Source organism: Vigna radiata, unplaced genomic scaffold (genome assembly GCF_000741045.1).
Source record: "Vigna radiata var. radiata cultivar VC1973A unplaced genomic scaffold, Vradiata_ver6 scaffold_169, whole genome shotgun sequence".
NCBI lineage: Eukaryota > Viridiplantae > Streptophyta > Magnoliopsida > Fabales > Fabaceae > Vigna > Vigna radiata.
The window spans coordinates 24,398-40,063 of NW_014542363.1; the positions used below are offsets into that span (position 1 = coordinate 24,398).

Here is a 15,666-nt window from a genome sequence, read left to right on the forward strand (position 1 = left end):
TAATTCACTACCAGAACTTAAAAAATGTTTTGAGGTAGGATTTCACCTTACTTTGACTGTTATATTAGGGTGAAGGAATACAATTTGCTTGTACGAAATCGTTTGACGTGTAATTTAAAACTTTTTTTTCTCCATATAAATATAACCTCAGTTTTGCCTAAATAAAAAAAATCCAAAATCCACTTTAAAATTATAATATCTTAATTTAAAAAGTATAATGTTTCTGATGTAAGGTTCAAAACTCAACACAATCCTTGTAGCTCACACAATGAACTTTCAATGATTTTCCTTCTATGTCAGTCGCGTTGTGACCTGTACATTAGTACTTTGATGTTCAAGTTAGCACAGTCACAATGAAACCAACAAAAAATATAATTAGATCAAAAGTGAAATATCTTATTAACATTTACGTATTTATAGACATCAAGTTCAAATAATGAGCATTAACTACCTACCTGTAACCGCTGATCCTCAATCCTACAAGATTCGCCCCCAGTTATAATAGCAGCTGACGTGCCTGCATAACTCGCCTAACCAATCGAACCTACTTTTATCTTACCCTCACATTTCCTCCTAGGTTAACCATGTCTATCGACTCTCACACCTTACCGATCGATTCTCCAACCTTACTGATCGATACCCACTATATCGGTTGCCAACTTACCTTGCTTCCCTTAACCAATCAGACCCTTACTTCCCTTACCAGCCAACCGACCATCCCATACACTACATATAATAATAAGTATTATTATTAATTTAAAACTCATTGTCATGTATAATTATTATAATAATAATAATCTTAATAATTATTATTATTATAATTATTATTATCACTCTTCTTTTTCTTTTTCAATATTTAACTATTAGTATTTTTTCAAATTATTTTTCTAGAAACTTCCTTAATCAAACATATTGTAAAAGTTAGATCGACTCAAAATAAAAATAATAATAATAATAATAATAATCTTATATAATAATAACAAAAATAAAAGTAACATTATTTAATAATAACAATAATACTAACGTAATAATAATAATAACAATAATACTAACGTATAATAATAACAATAATAATATATAATTATAACAATAATAAATATAATATTATTTAATAATAACAATAATAATTAAAATATATTAATATATAATAGTAATACAATAATAATAATAATATAATATTAATAATAATAATATTAATAATAATAATATATAATAATAATAATAATATATAATAATAATGACAATAATAATATTAATATATAATAATAATAAGTATTTTTAAAGTGATATTTTTGTAAATATGAATATTTTATAAGTGATATATCCGTAAACCAATAAAAATACTAAAAATATTTTAATCAATTAAGTATTAGTTTTATATAAAATGACAAAAAAAATCAATGAATAAGTAAATGAAGAAGGTGATATGAATAATAATAATAATAAGTATTTTTAAAGTGATATTTTTGTAAATGAAGAAGGTGATATGAATATTTTATAAGTGAGATTTTCGTAGATCAATAAAGCTACTCAAAATATTTTAGTCAATTGAATAATGGTTGGGATGTAAAATGACAAAAAGAAAAACCAATGAAATGAAAATGTGTAAAAATTTGAAATAGGGTAGATTAGTAAATTTGTTGGATATTTATTAATATATATTTTTAAAGTGACATTTTGTAAATCACGAAAGTTAATATGAATATTTTATAAGTGATGTTTTAGTATATGAATAAAGGTACAGGAAATATTTTAGTCAATTAAATAATAGTTGGGATGCAAAATGACAAAAAATTCAATGAAATGGACATGTGTCAAAATTTGAAGTAGATTTGTATTTTAGAAGGTTGAATATATTTTTGGTATTTTGAAGTGAAAATTGACAGTCAATTTTATAAACTTTAAGTCCTTTAATTTATTAGATTTATTAAGTTTATTTGGTATTTCAAAACATTTCATCATAACATTTGATTTATTTATATTGTTTGACACAATTTTTTTTTTTAATATTAATTAAAATATATGTTTGAAATTTCAAATAAACTTAACAAAAATTTGATTAAAATAAATAAATTCATGTAATTCTAAAAATAAGAGACTAAATTAGTCTAAAGTTTCAAAAAGAAATTAATTTCAATTTTCAATAAAAATTAAAGAATCAAAAATATATTTAACCTTTTATATTGTTATAGTTTATTTATTTTCTAGTATTATAGTTTGTTATAATCGATTAATAATTAAAAACTAATTTGTAAATATTCATGGTTTAAATTATAATTTTACTGCGTATTTATATTTTGAATAATATAATATGAAAAAAAAACTAAACATCTTTTATTTTAATTTATAATTTTAAAAAATATATTAGTAGATCAAACTTCATCTCCTCTCCAACCTTTGAATTGAATATAACAAATCAAACAAATTAAAGATGAAAAAAAAAAAAAACTATAAAAAAGGGATTTGAATAGAGTTTTAAATTTTTTTCATAAATAAGTATTAAATGTTATTTCTTAGGTTAGGTATGCAAGTAGTGTTAAATACTTTAGAAAGCTTTTAAAAAAGAAAATAAGAAGACAAACTTATTTTTATATTGGTTCTCTCCAAACTTATTAACGCTAAGTTCTCCCTTAAGCAATCTTAAGGGGTTCTATTAATTTTTCAAAAGATTACAAACGAGTTTGATCACTCCTGATTTTACAAACTATCCCAACTCGTTATACGAGTTTCACTACTCCTAGTATAACACTAGTCCAACTAACTTGATCGTTTAACATTTATCACAAAACAAAATACTCATATATGTTTTCGTGTATTAATAGAAAATGTTAATCGATTATCCACTTATGGTAATCGATTATGCATTTAATGAATGCACAACAGCCAAAAACATGCCTAAAAACTCATACGGTGAGCCCTGATAATCGATTATGGTAAATCATAAACGATTATGGATAATTGGTTATCATAAGTTGGTAATCGATTATTCCAGAGACAAAATGAGTTTTTATCAACCTTTAAAAACCTCTCAGTGATAATCAATTATCTTAAGTAACTAATCGATTATTGCAGAGCTTTTTTTTTATTTCAAAATGAATTTTAAAGCATGACTTACACATAATCAAACAATAATTGAAGTCCTATACATAACTCTACTAATTACAAAATGTTTTAACACATAAACAAGTCTTCATTGATTTGGACATTATCAAAACTTTTATCTTTCATGATTTTGCTAACAATTATAAGGTTGATCAAACAAAATAGTTTGTTCAATATATATATATATATATATATATATATATATATATATATATATTTAATACGGTTATTTAAAAAATAATGATCATAATAAATATATATATAGTAGAGTATTAGGATATCTCCCTATTAATCCCTTATATGTCAATGAATACACTAAGATCATCACCACAAAGAATTTTTCCTTGCAATTTTTTCGACATAGTCACCATACATGCCCACAACAATATCATTACCTCAAATCAAACACAATAATAGTCATAAACATACATAAAGTCTATTATAGATCTATCTCAAACAATTATAGAAGAAAATAGGTCCAACCATACAAACTGGTGTTGCGTCAAACCTTTTACAAAGAGTGGCACTCAACAACAATGTTAAGACTCAATATCATTTTTCTCGCAAAAGTTTGCACTCAACAACACTTTTTGTTGCTCAAAATCCTGAAGCTGTATTGCTTTAGCCCTACTACAAAGATGGCGCTCAATAGTGTTTTATTGTCGCTCAATGGCAAAACATTCACAAAAAGTGATGTTCAACGGTACAATCTGTCACTCAATACCCTAGAGCTAAAGTACTTGCAGACCTACAACACAAATTGGTGCTCAACACCACTTTGATACAACTCAATGTCGTATTAGTTGACAACAAATGGATTTTGTGATTTTAAGTGAACTTTAACCTGATAAGTTACTCAAATTAGTACTAGTTTCTCAATGCATTGATTCAAAACAGTTTTAAACGTGAAAACTTAAACCAACTTGTCCAATTGCTCAGATTCTGATTTCTCTCAATCACACAAACCCAATCACAAACAAGCATAAGAATCATGATCAACAATTAATTCAATTTAAAACAATCATATACACCTATCAAATTCATCAATATGAAAAACATTAAATTATCAAAACCATGAAGAGCAAAACAACTAACTTCCCTTACATGACCAAGGGTTGATAAGACTTTAACTTGCGAAACTCCTCCCAACTTGCACGATGCTCTATCTAGATATAGAAACACCACAAGAACAATAAGGACACACTATAATGATTATTGGTCAACAAAGACTCATATAGATGCATAAAAAGATGCATGTAAGTGGAAGAAGACTCACATGCAACAAATAACAAAAAAGGACCAAGAAAAAAATGTTGAAATTCAACTTATGAAAATAGAGAAATTGATCAATCCAAGTTGAAGAGCTCACTACAAGAATCAATTTCGTAATCTCAGTTCTTCAGTTAAAAAAGTAGAAAGAAATAATTCTTAGAAAGAAATAAAAGAATTATAGAAAAATAATTTATAAAAGATAATATGTTTAAAAATAATAAAACTCGTGCATAATAAAATTATTTATATTTAAATAATCAAATTTTACTATTTTTAAATTATTATCATTTTTAAAATGTAATTTTCTTAACCTTTATATTATCTACTTAATCGTTTTACCTAAACAAAACTTATATTAGATTGTTGTTAAAAAAGGTTTTAGATAAGTAAAATAGAAAATGTTATTAGTATATACTTTCATTAATAAATCTCTTTTCGTCTCTTTTAACTTTTAATGTATAATTCCACTGCTAGTAGTTTTATATAAATAATAGGCGTAATAGGTTCAGAGGTCCCTATATTTGGAGGTTTGTTTCAATTGGGTCCTCCAATTTTGAAAGTGAACAATTAGGTCCCTAATTTTGTCAATTTGAATCAATAAAAGTCTTTCCGTTAAATGCAGTTAACGCCGTAAAGTTTTTGAACATGTGGCACGCTGACGCTTCTAGGTGGCACCGTTTCAAGTGCATAGGTGGATTATAAAAGGGTGAAATCCCTTTTAATTTAGGGATTTCACCTTCAAATACACCCTTTTGGGATTTCACCCTTTTATAATCCACCTATGCACTTGAAACGGTGCCACCTAGAAGCGTCAGCGTGCCACATGTTCAAAAACTTCACGGCGTTAACTGCATTTAACGGAAAGACTTTTATTGATTCAAATTGACAAAATTAGGGACCTAATTGATCACTTTCAAAATTAGAGGACCCAATTGAAACAAACCCCCAAATATAGGGACCTCCGAACCTATTAAACCTAAATAATATAAATCAGCCATTTTCTTCTCCGTTCACATTTTAAGTAAGCAAAACATGTTAAGTTATAAGGGATAAAAAAATAGTCAAAATGTTTTACTAGTTTTTTTTTTTTTAAGTTAAAATACAATTAAGCGGTCATGATAATATTATCATGAAAAGGTATATATATATATATATATATGGGTTTGCTAATGTGAATATGTCTGTTTTTTAATGGTATATTTTAGTAATGTGTACCGGGTTTTAGTAGACAAAAATACCCTTATATATCATGGATTCTAAGTTTTAAGGTCAAAGGTATTTTAATAATTTTCATTCTCAAAACTAAAAAAAAGAAACCCCAAACTTGTACTCACTTCTCTCATTCCTTTTAACCCTTTCTTTTTCATGTCTCTCATTCCAACCTTTTCTCTGTCATCTCTATTGTAGTTCCAATTGAAAAAAAAAAATCAGAAACACTGGTTGTTAAATAATTTCTTACAAAAAATGATTTTATAATGAGTTTTTCTTTTATAATTTTTGTCTTATATAATCTTATCTGATTTTCACAAGGATAATGACATTAGAAGGAATTGGTAATTGACTTGGAGATTTTTTAAGAGATGGTGATTATGATGAAATTAGAGAGGTTAGTGAAGATGATAAGAAATTGAAGAAATATTGAATGAACCCTTGTCTGAAGGCAAATATGTCAATGACTCAACTTTTAAAGGTAAATTGTTTAACATTTCTGATTTTTTTTTTCAGTTGGATCTACCATAGGATGATAGATAAAATGTTGGAGTGAGAGAGATGAAAGAGAAATGGTTAAGAGAGATGGGAGAGGTGAGTAAGAGTTTGTGAGTTTTTTTAGTTTTGAGAATGAAAATTTTTCAAATATCTTTGACTTTAAAACTTAGAATCCATATTATATGAGGATATTTTTGTCTATTAAAACTCGATACACATTGCTAAATTGTACAACCAAAAAACATACATACGGGCGTTAGAAAAAAAAATAAAATAAAATAAAAAAAAAAAAAAATATATATATATATATATATATATATATATATATATTTTAAACAACTTTTATCTTCCTAATATTGGCTGCAATTAAAATTTGATGTCAAGTGATATATTTACTGCATATACTTTCTTAATTTAAAAAAGAAAAATGTTTGAGTTAAGATATTACATTTAGACTTTCATATCATATGAACAATATTTTTCAACCAGAACAATAAATATTTAAAATTTTTTTATTATAAAAAGTCTGAGAGAATTCGATCAGATTTTTTATATAACATAAAGTATGACTATTCTGTTCAACTAAAAGAATCAATGTCTTATATTATTATTTTTTTGTTGAGGAAGACGATTTTCTGTTTTAATATTTAATTAATATTTTTCAGGATTTTTAGGAAAAAGTCTCCCCACTATTTAAAAAATACACACTCCGAATTAATTTAAAAATGATTTTTAAAGAACTCGTGATTAAAAATATCTAACTGCACTTAAAAAACTGCAATCTAAATTGAGTTGGGTGGTTTTCCCACCCATTTTTACTATTCAAAATTATTCCTAATTAAAATAAGGATTGTCTTCACCATTATTGTGTCTCTACTCTCTTCGTTATTTATGTCACCGTGTCATTGTTATTGATGCACTTCTATCAAAAAATTATTTCCAAAAATAATTGTACGTGTTTCAAAAAACTTATTTTGAAAAATATATTTTATATGTTTTGAAAGTTTTATTATGAATATATTTAATGTGTTTTGAAAATTTATTATAAAAATTCTGTTTCAGAAATTTTATTTTGAAAATTTTATTATGGAAATCATATTCTAAAAATCCTAGATAACTTATTTTGAAAAGTTTTCAAAACAGGGAACCGAAAGTCATTTTAATGAAGAATGAGAAATGTGAAGGTGTAGTTACAAATTGTAGGAGTACGTGTAGAAGTTAAAACGCCCAACATATTGGAAAGAGAAGGCCCAACCCAAGTTTATGACATAAAACTAAACAGTGGCTGCTTTTCTAAACCCTAATTCTAATTCTAATAGTACCCTAGTTTCAGTTTCAGTTTCAGTTACAAGGGTTTATGTTATGCTTCTGAAGCAACACAAACCAGTTAGCACGAAAACAGTAAAATGGCTGCACGACCAACAATTTGGGATCAGCAGGAAATTGAAGATTGGGAATACAAACTGCTCTCTACAACCTTGAGTTGGTCGTGCCTTTGGTACCATTTTTCAAATGGATACCGCTCCCGATGGCCGGCCTTGTCCTTCTCCTGCACAAGGTTCTTCTCTCTTGTTCCTTTTCATTTACTTACTTTTGGACATTCCCATGACGAGTAAAGTGTTATTTGTTATCGCTGTGCATTCACGTCTGATTATGAAATGTAAACTATTTTTAGTATCAACAAGTCGGTAATCACAGTTTAAAAGTAAATGGAGGTAATTGCTGTAAAAGTAAATAATAATTATTTGTGATTAGATGATGATAGCTTAAAACTACATTAGGCTTATAGATAGTTTTCTTTATTTTTCATTTGCCATTGTGAGTTTGTGTTTTGGTGTTTTGTTATTGCTTGTTCTGTTTTGTAGGCTGTAGTTTGTGCTTGTGTTCATGAGATGTATCTTTGGTGTGGTGACCATTTTTTTAAGTTGCTGCCACGTATTAGCTGGCTTTGGTGCCGCGGTTTTTTTGTCTGCAGGGGTTATTATAGGGATGTAATTTGATGATAAAGGCATGTGGGGGAGGTGGAAAAGGTACAACGTGTCTGAGTTGTTTAGAATGGTTACTGCAACTGTATCAGTACACTTAGTAAAAGCAAATATATGGGATTGCCCCATATGGGATGAGTTGTCATGGTTTTTTTTAATTAGTTTACATGGATTGTGAAACATGTTCCACTGGAAATATTCTTGTTATTGCTTCAACTCATGTTCCCAAAAAAGTAGTTCCAGCTTTAAAATAGCTCCGAATAGGACATGCAATAAGATACGAATGTTTCTCATTCCAGAACCACAAAACACTTTTTTACATTTTTCATATATACTAGAGGATTTCACTTGGAAAAGAAAATGTCCCATACTCCACAACTATGGGTTTAAATGTACGGATATGGTGCATTAGTTTAAGGATGAAATGTAAGGTTGGATCTGCCGTGTTTTGGATTGTCTCAAGCTTTTTCTCGTTCTTGTGACACTTTGATATGCCATGTTTTGCCTCTTCATAAAGAAAAACTTCCTTTTTTTCATTGTATGTTTATTTCTGTCATGTGAGTGAGTGATTGAGTGAGGTTATCTGTAATTTTTTTTGTGTATTTTATTCTTTATTCTTTATGGTTAATAATTCACTTTTCTGCACTCTACCATTGTTTTCTCTTCCTCTAACATGTGTGGTTTCTCTCTATTTGCAATTCAGTTAATATTAATAATGCTGAGGAAATAAGAGATGGTCATGGGAATGATGAGTTGAGGGACAAAGTTAATATTTATAGCGCTGATAAAGTAAGAGATGGTGCAGTGAATGTTGAGTCAAGGGACAATCTTGCGTTAGTTGACAATAATACTGCACAAAGTCTGACGGGTGAAGATATAGAAGCCATGAGAAGGTGAGTTCATCTTCTCGTGGTTGAATTTCTATTCTTGGTAATACTTTTAGAAAAATATTTTGACTAGAACAGTAAATATTTATCATCATCTTTTGTCCCCATTTCAGTTCACTTGCCTTTAATTATTGTGTGCCTATGATGGTGTTAAATATACTCCGAGATTCATTTCTATGATATAAACTTGGATCTGAGGCACTAGCTTTGTCTTCCTTGATGGTTCATACTGTAAAGTGTTTAATGGTTTTGCTGCACTGCTTGTTGTGGAGCTAAAGCTTCTGTTATTATTTTGCCTATTTTTATTTTTATATTTGTTAGCATGATTGAATTGCAACGATGATGTTGTTGGTAATGCGATTGTATGGCTTATGATCTAGCTTCTCGTGTCTTGTGTGAATCTTTTAAGACCATAATTAGAGACTGTAAATGTTTTAGTAATACGCAGATGATGAAAAAATAGACAGGGACATCAGCACTCCAAAGGAGAATGTTGACTTCGTCTAATGGGAATCTCTCTGATGCGTTTGTGTTTTTTTGTAACTCTTTTTTAAGAAAGAATTTGCGTGGGTTGTTTTTAATCATTATAAAATTGCAAGTGACGATAACTTAGACAGGGACATCGGTACTTATGCTAAGGATGGTGATTTGTCTTTGGGACTCTCTCTAATGCATAATGAATTTTCTTGATACAGACATAGATTGTTAACCAAGTTAGTACTTATGCTAAGGATGGTGATTTGTCTTTGTGACTCTCTCTGATGCATAATGAATTGTCATGATACAGACGTAGATTGTTATCCAAGTTGACTTTTGTTGATCTAATGTATTCTAAAAGTGATATTTATCACTTTCATTAACTGATGAGGAATATTATAGAAAAATTTAATTTGGTATAACCCCATCTTGGGGTAGCGTGCTCTAAATGTTGTGTTGGTAAGTTTATGTGTAATGTTGATAGTTGATGCTTCTAGTATTGATTTGGCCAATGATGTATCATTTTGCATGTATTATCAGATGTATTTATGATGATATCTTAATTGTCACTACCTCTGAGGCCATTTTTTTCTTTGGTTTTATGTCATTTTTGTCTAACACCCTGTCTTTTGATACGAATTAGTTATGTTTTAACTATTGATTCTTTCTCTGTTGTGGGTTTAGTTGGTTGGTTTTTCCATGTTGATTTGTGTTTTTGTTTTATTACTTCCTATTTAATGAGTTTTGCTTAAAAACCATTCTGATGAATGCAGCTGTTATACAATTTTCGTCGACTTTTACCAACTGCCATGAAATTGGTTTATTGGATTTTTGAGCTGTGGCTATTGAATGATTTCGAACTCGCTGGTCCATGTCATATACGCATTTTGCTCATGTATTGAGATTATTTGTTATTGAAAGTCACTGCTGGTGATTACCACTAAGAACAGAGATTTCTAGATGCTTTTGTCAAGTTTGAGCAAATTCGGGCTCCAAGAGCATGGTAAGAAATAAATTGTTTTTATTGGTGTAAATTTTGATTATGTAACGGAAATGGTTGTGTTTTGGAGGAAAGTCTCTGTCACACGTTGGCGGATATGCTTTTGAAATATGATTAAGAAGATTTAGCAGTTTATATTATTTTAATCTGTCTGACTTTTGGCTTGTTAGGTAATTGTGAGAACTGGACCATAGATTTCTTTGGTTTGACTTGTTAATGTTTAATTATGTGCTTTATAACATGTTTTTAAATAAACTAACATAATACTTGCAGGGGAAGTGTCTTAGCCTATTTTCTCATGATGATTTCTAACTTATGATTTCAACGGCCTTTTAATATTGCATTTACGGACAATTAAGGTGTATTGTATGAAATATTTTAAATTTTGTTTTCTCCCTAAATTTTAAGTTGTGTTAAAAGTTTTCACATTTCGTTGTCTCATTATCTTTTTTTCCCCATTTTAATTCACTTGCCTTTAATTGCTGTGTGCCTATGATGGTGTTAAATATACTCCGAGATTCATATCTATGATATAAACTTCGATCTGAGGCACTAACTTTATCTTCCTCGATGATTGGTATAGTATAGTGTTTTAATGGTTTTGCTACACTACTTGTGGAGCTAAAGCTTCTGTTATTTTGCCTATTTTTATTTTTTATATTTGTTAGCATGATAGAATTGCAACGCTGATGTTGTTGGTCTAAGTTACTGTGTGCGAATGCATGGCTAAGATCTAGCTTCTGCTATCTTGTGACTATTTAATGACCATAATTAGAGACTGTAAATGTTTTAGTCGTACGCAGGTGACGAAAAAAATAGACAGGGACATCAGCACTCCAAAGGAGTATGTTGACTTCGTCTTATGGGAATCTCTCTGATGCGTGTTTTTTTTTTCGTAACTTTTGGTACGGAAGTATTTGCATGGGTTGTTTCGAGTTCCATTATACAATTTGCAGGTGACGATAACTTAGACAGGGACATCAGTAATTATGCTAAGGATGGTGATTTGTTTTTGGGACTCTAAATGATGCGTAATGAATTTTCATGATACAGACGTAGATTTTTAACCAAGTTAACTTTTGTTGATCCAATGTGTTCTAAAACCAATATTTATCACTTTTATTAACTGATGATGAATTTTATACAAAAAATTAATTTGGTATAACCCCATCTTGGGGTAGCGTGCTCTAAATGTGTTGATAAGTGTATGTGTAATATTGATAATTGATACTTCTAGTATTGAGTTGGCCAATGATTTTGCACGTATTATCAGATGTGTTTATGATGATATCTTAATTGTCACTACCTTTGAGGCCATCTTTTTGTTTGTTTTTTATGTCATTTTGAACACACTGGGTTTTGCTACGAATTAGTTATGTTTTAATTATTGATTCTCTCTGTTGTGGGTTTATTTAGTTGGTTTTTCCGTGTTGATTTGTGTTTTTTGTTTTATTACTTCCTATTTAATGATATTTGCTTAAAAATTAAATCATTCTGATGAATGCAGCTGTTATACGATTTTCTTTGACTTTTACCAATTGCCATGGAATTTTTTCATTGGATTTTTGAGCTTTGGCTATTGAATGATCTCTAACTCGGTTGTCCATGTTATATACGCATTTTGCTCATGTATTGAGATTATGTTATTGAAAGTCACTGTTGTTTCCATCAAAATAATAGCTTCCTTGGCCTTGAAATTTGATTTTGTTGTCTGTATTTTACAAGCCTGGTGATTGCCCATAAGAACGGAGATTTGAAGATGCTCTTGTCGAAGTTTGATCAAATTCGGGCTCCAAGAGCATCTTAAGAAATAAAATGTTTATATATTTGGTAATGAAGGCTTGTAATCTCTGTTACAGTTTTTTATCATGGAATTGAAATGGTTGTGTTTTGGAGGAAAGTCTGTGCTACACGTTATATGATTATGAAGATTTAATAGTTCATATTTTTTTAATCGGTCTAACTTTTGGCTTGTTAGGTAATTGTAAGCTTTAATTCCATGGAATTTGTGTTCGAAACTTTTTGGCTTGTTAGGTAATTGTGAGAACTAGACCATAGATTTTTTTGGTTTGACTTGTTATTAATGTTTTAGTTATATGCTTTATAACATGTTTTTAAATAAACTAACATAATACTTGCAGGGGAAGTGTCTTAGCCTTTGGATTGTCCTTTCTCCTGATAATTTCTAATTTATGATTTCCACGTCCTTTACAGACAATTAAGGTGTGTTGTATGAAATATTTTAAATTTTGTTTTTTCCCTAAATTTTAAATTATGTTAAAAATTTTCACAGTTCGTTTTGTCTCATCTTTTTTTCCCCATGTTAATTCACTTGCCTTTAATTGCTGTGTGCCTATGATCGTGTTAAATATACTGAGATTCATAATTCTAAGGATGGTGATTTGTCTTTCGGACTCTCTGCGATGCATAATTAATTTTCATGTGGAGAAAAGACCAAATGTAATTTCATTTGATAATGAGTTAATCAAATTGTTCAGATAAACTCTCTGAATTGCTTGCCCTAAGCCACATTTACAATGTCATGTCAGTGTATCAGTGGTATGATGGGTCTATAGGACGGTCCGTGGTTGAAGGTCAAAAATTGGATAATGGGTATGGTAATTTTGAATTCTTGTAAATTTGTATATAAAACAATACATTTACTGATATAAGTAGTTTTATACTTTACAAATTAACAAACCTTAGTCCCATCTTTGAATCTAAGAAATGTATCCTTGAATTCTAGTGGATAAAATTTTGCTCTACAAATGTGGTGTTATCTGGTGAAAAATATCGTAAATTTGTAATCCCGACAGACGAGGTTCAGTTTGATAGAGGATCTTTGTGGAAAATAATTCATAAGCTTGTGTATTAGATAATAGAGTTTATAAAACTCAATTCCAATGTCATTTGTGACTCATTACAAAATCAAATTGTGTTTTAGCCAATAAATTATGTTGAAAAAGTTTTGATGTTTAATATTTTCTCTCATAAGTAAAAATCCACACGTATAACTTGAATGACAGTGAACGATGGTTAGGATTTCTTGTCTCTATGAATAAACATCAGTAAGATTAAAATATCAACATAATCTACAAGAGTAAGGACAAACGTAAAACTGAAATCATAGGTAAAGGAAGCTCTCAAGTTTTAGCCAAATAGCAGATATCATTGAAATGAAATTTGTCAAAGAAAACGGAGTTATCATAGGAAGCTGAGTTAACAATATAAACTTGTTCCGGATTTGAAATTTAGAATTGAATGATAGAATAAAGCTGAGTTAACAATGGTCGATCAATTTTGCAATAGACAGCATGTTAACCATAATAAGACTTGTTTCCGTTTGGTAATAAGACATTAGCCAACTTTACCATAGTCAACATACCAGTTGGTAAGGAGCCATGAATATGAATATATATTATTATAAGAAGTGAAATGAGACCAATTATTAGTAGGGGGTCACGAATATTAGTATGTGGTTGATGACATTACTATTTGAGAACATAAGAATAAAAAGAGATATTATTGTTAGAACAAAATTGTCTACAAAATAAATCGTATAAGTAATTTAGGTTTTGAAATTTAATGAAAATTATTAAATGAAATATTGTTATATATGAAAAATGGTTTAAAACAAGAGCGTCTATAAAAAGAAATACTTTATAACCTTTGAAGGCAAGCTTATATATATAACATCTTCTAAACCAAGTTGTCTAAATAAATTAGAAAATCATAAAAAGTGTTGGAAAGAATGTATCTCTCTTTGAAATCATCTAATAGATTATATATCATGTAAAGTTTTCTAAATAAAACATGGTCTGATGAATGATAGCTAAACGTTATAACCTTTAGAGCATCTTATGTTGATATCATCTGATGATTATACATATTGTATGTCTTACCAAATGATGCATTTATGAATGAAATAAAATGTCTTGAACATGCTACACTATTTAATGCTTATCACTTAATGCATGTACGGTAAAGAACTTTAATGCTTGTATACTTTGTTTGTTGATATCATATATATCAATAAAGAAGAAAGATAAGATCAAAATCACTGCACCCAAGAAAAAGACATTTTGAGAGAAGAACATTCTAGGAATGTTTCCCTTGAGGCCATCAACTTTGTCACATCATACAAGCTCAAGTTTTGCTCAAGGCTATAAGAAAAAGCTCTGACCCCTATAAAGTAGATTAAAGTCTGACTTTCCACCTAAAGGCTACTTGCTTTCTTGAACAACTTCTCTGTTTGACAGTCATATTTCAAGAAAAGTTATATATATGGAAGAAAGCTTGAAGAGAAGATGATGATAACGCAAGAAAGATAACTCACGAAAGAATAATGAACTCAAGCTTGCTGTGCTCATATATCACCTGAAGCTAAAATCTTTTGAGAGAAAATGCTTAGCAAAATACAAAACACCTTATATTGTTTATATAATCTCTTTGAGAGTTATCATTTGTACTTTTATTCTTAACATTATTTGTGTTCTAAATTCTAAAGAGAATTAAAACATATGTCTAGATGTGCTGTCTACGTTTAGAACAAGGAGTGACTAAACTCGGTTTACTTGTGTCAAGGAGTGACTAAACTCGGTTTACTTGTGTTGACTAGGGAACCAAAATTGGTGAGAATACTTGTTGTAAACCAAGAGTGATTAAACTCAATTTATCATGTTGACTAGGGAACCAATAGTGGTGATAATACTCGGTGTAAACCTGGAGAGTTAAAACTAGTGTAATCTTGCAAAGATTAATAGGACCTCTTAAGAGTTCTTAAGGGAGAACTGAGCATAGTTCAGGTTGAGTGAACCAGTATAAAAGATTTTCTCTATCGTTTTCTTTCTGAGAAGCTTTTGCAAAGCCTTTTGAAACATTATCGTCTGAACATATTATTGTTTGCAAATATCTTAAAAGTCCATCATACGCCATTTGCGAAAAGAATATAAGCATTATTCACCTCCCTCTAGTGTTTTCTTGTATTTTCACTTATTAATTTGTCCATAAACATTTAAAGGCCTACTATAAATCTTGCCTCTGTCAGTACTAGGAAAGACATTTCCTCTAGGAAAGACATTGCCTTTACCACTATTTCTTCAACCTACATCACCAAATATTCGTCTATCCAACCGACTCATGGAGTGGAGAGTTGGCAATAGGTCATGAGCACGATTTTGAAATTTGCCAGTAGAATAACCTTCATTAAGCCCTTTGAAAAATTTAATCTTATAAT

General features: G+C 29.3%; 1 protein-coding gene across 12 annotated transcripts; it reads left to right on the forward strand.

Annotated features, from left to right (window-relative positions):
- Positions 1–7,381: 7,381 nt before the first annotated feature.
- On the forward strand, positions 7,382–13,849 carry LOC106779853. 12 transcript variants are annotated; one of them, XR_002666460.1, is made up of 4 exons: positions 7,382–7,639; positions 8,770–8,959; positions 10,204–10,433; positions 11,224–12,273. XR_002666460.1 is itself a non-coding variant. In XM_022776725.1 (3 exons), exons 1-3 carry the CDS (start codon positions 7,594–7,596, stop codon positions 9,131–9,133), a joined length of 303 nt encoding a protein of 100 aa, XP_022632446.1. In that variant the 5' UTR covers positions 7,383–7,593; the 3' UTR covers positions 9,134–10,195. The 12 variants fall into 12 exon arrangements, 10 of the variants coding, with proteins under 10 accessions (XP_022632446.1, XP_022632447.1, XP_014523551.1 ...); XR_002666461.1 differs by having other exon boundaries at positions 11,234–12,273; XM_022776725.1 differs by lacking the exons at positions 10,204–10,433; positions 11,224–12,273 and adding an exon at positions 9,067–10,195 and having other exon boundaries at positions 7,383–7,639.
- Positions 13,850–15,666: the final 1,817 nt, after the last annotated feature.

What these genes read in the sequence shown, in the direction of transcription:
- LOC106779853 (XM_014668064.2), top strand. Translation starts at nt 7,594, where the DNA reads ATGGATACCGCTCCCGATGGCCGGCCTTGTCCTTCTCCTGCACAAG. An exon ending in TTGTCCTTCTCCTGCACAAG is followed by an intron (nt 7,640 to 8,769) that starts GTTCTTCTCTCT and finishes TTTGCAATTCAG; the next exon opens with TTAATATTAATAATGCTGAG. An exon ending in GATATAGAAGCCATGAGAAG is followed by an intron (nt 8,960 to 11,223) that starts GTGAGTTCATCT and finishes TAAATGTTTTAG; the next exon opens with TCGTACGCAGGTGACGAAAA.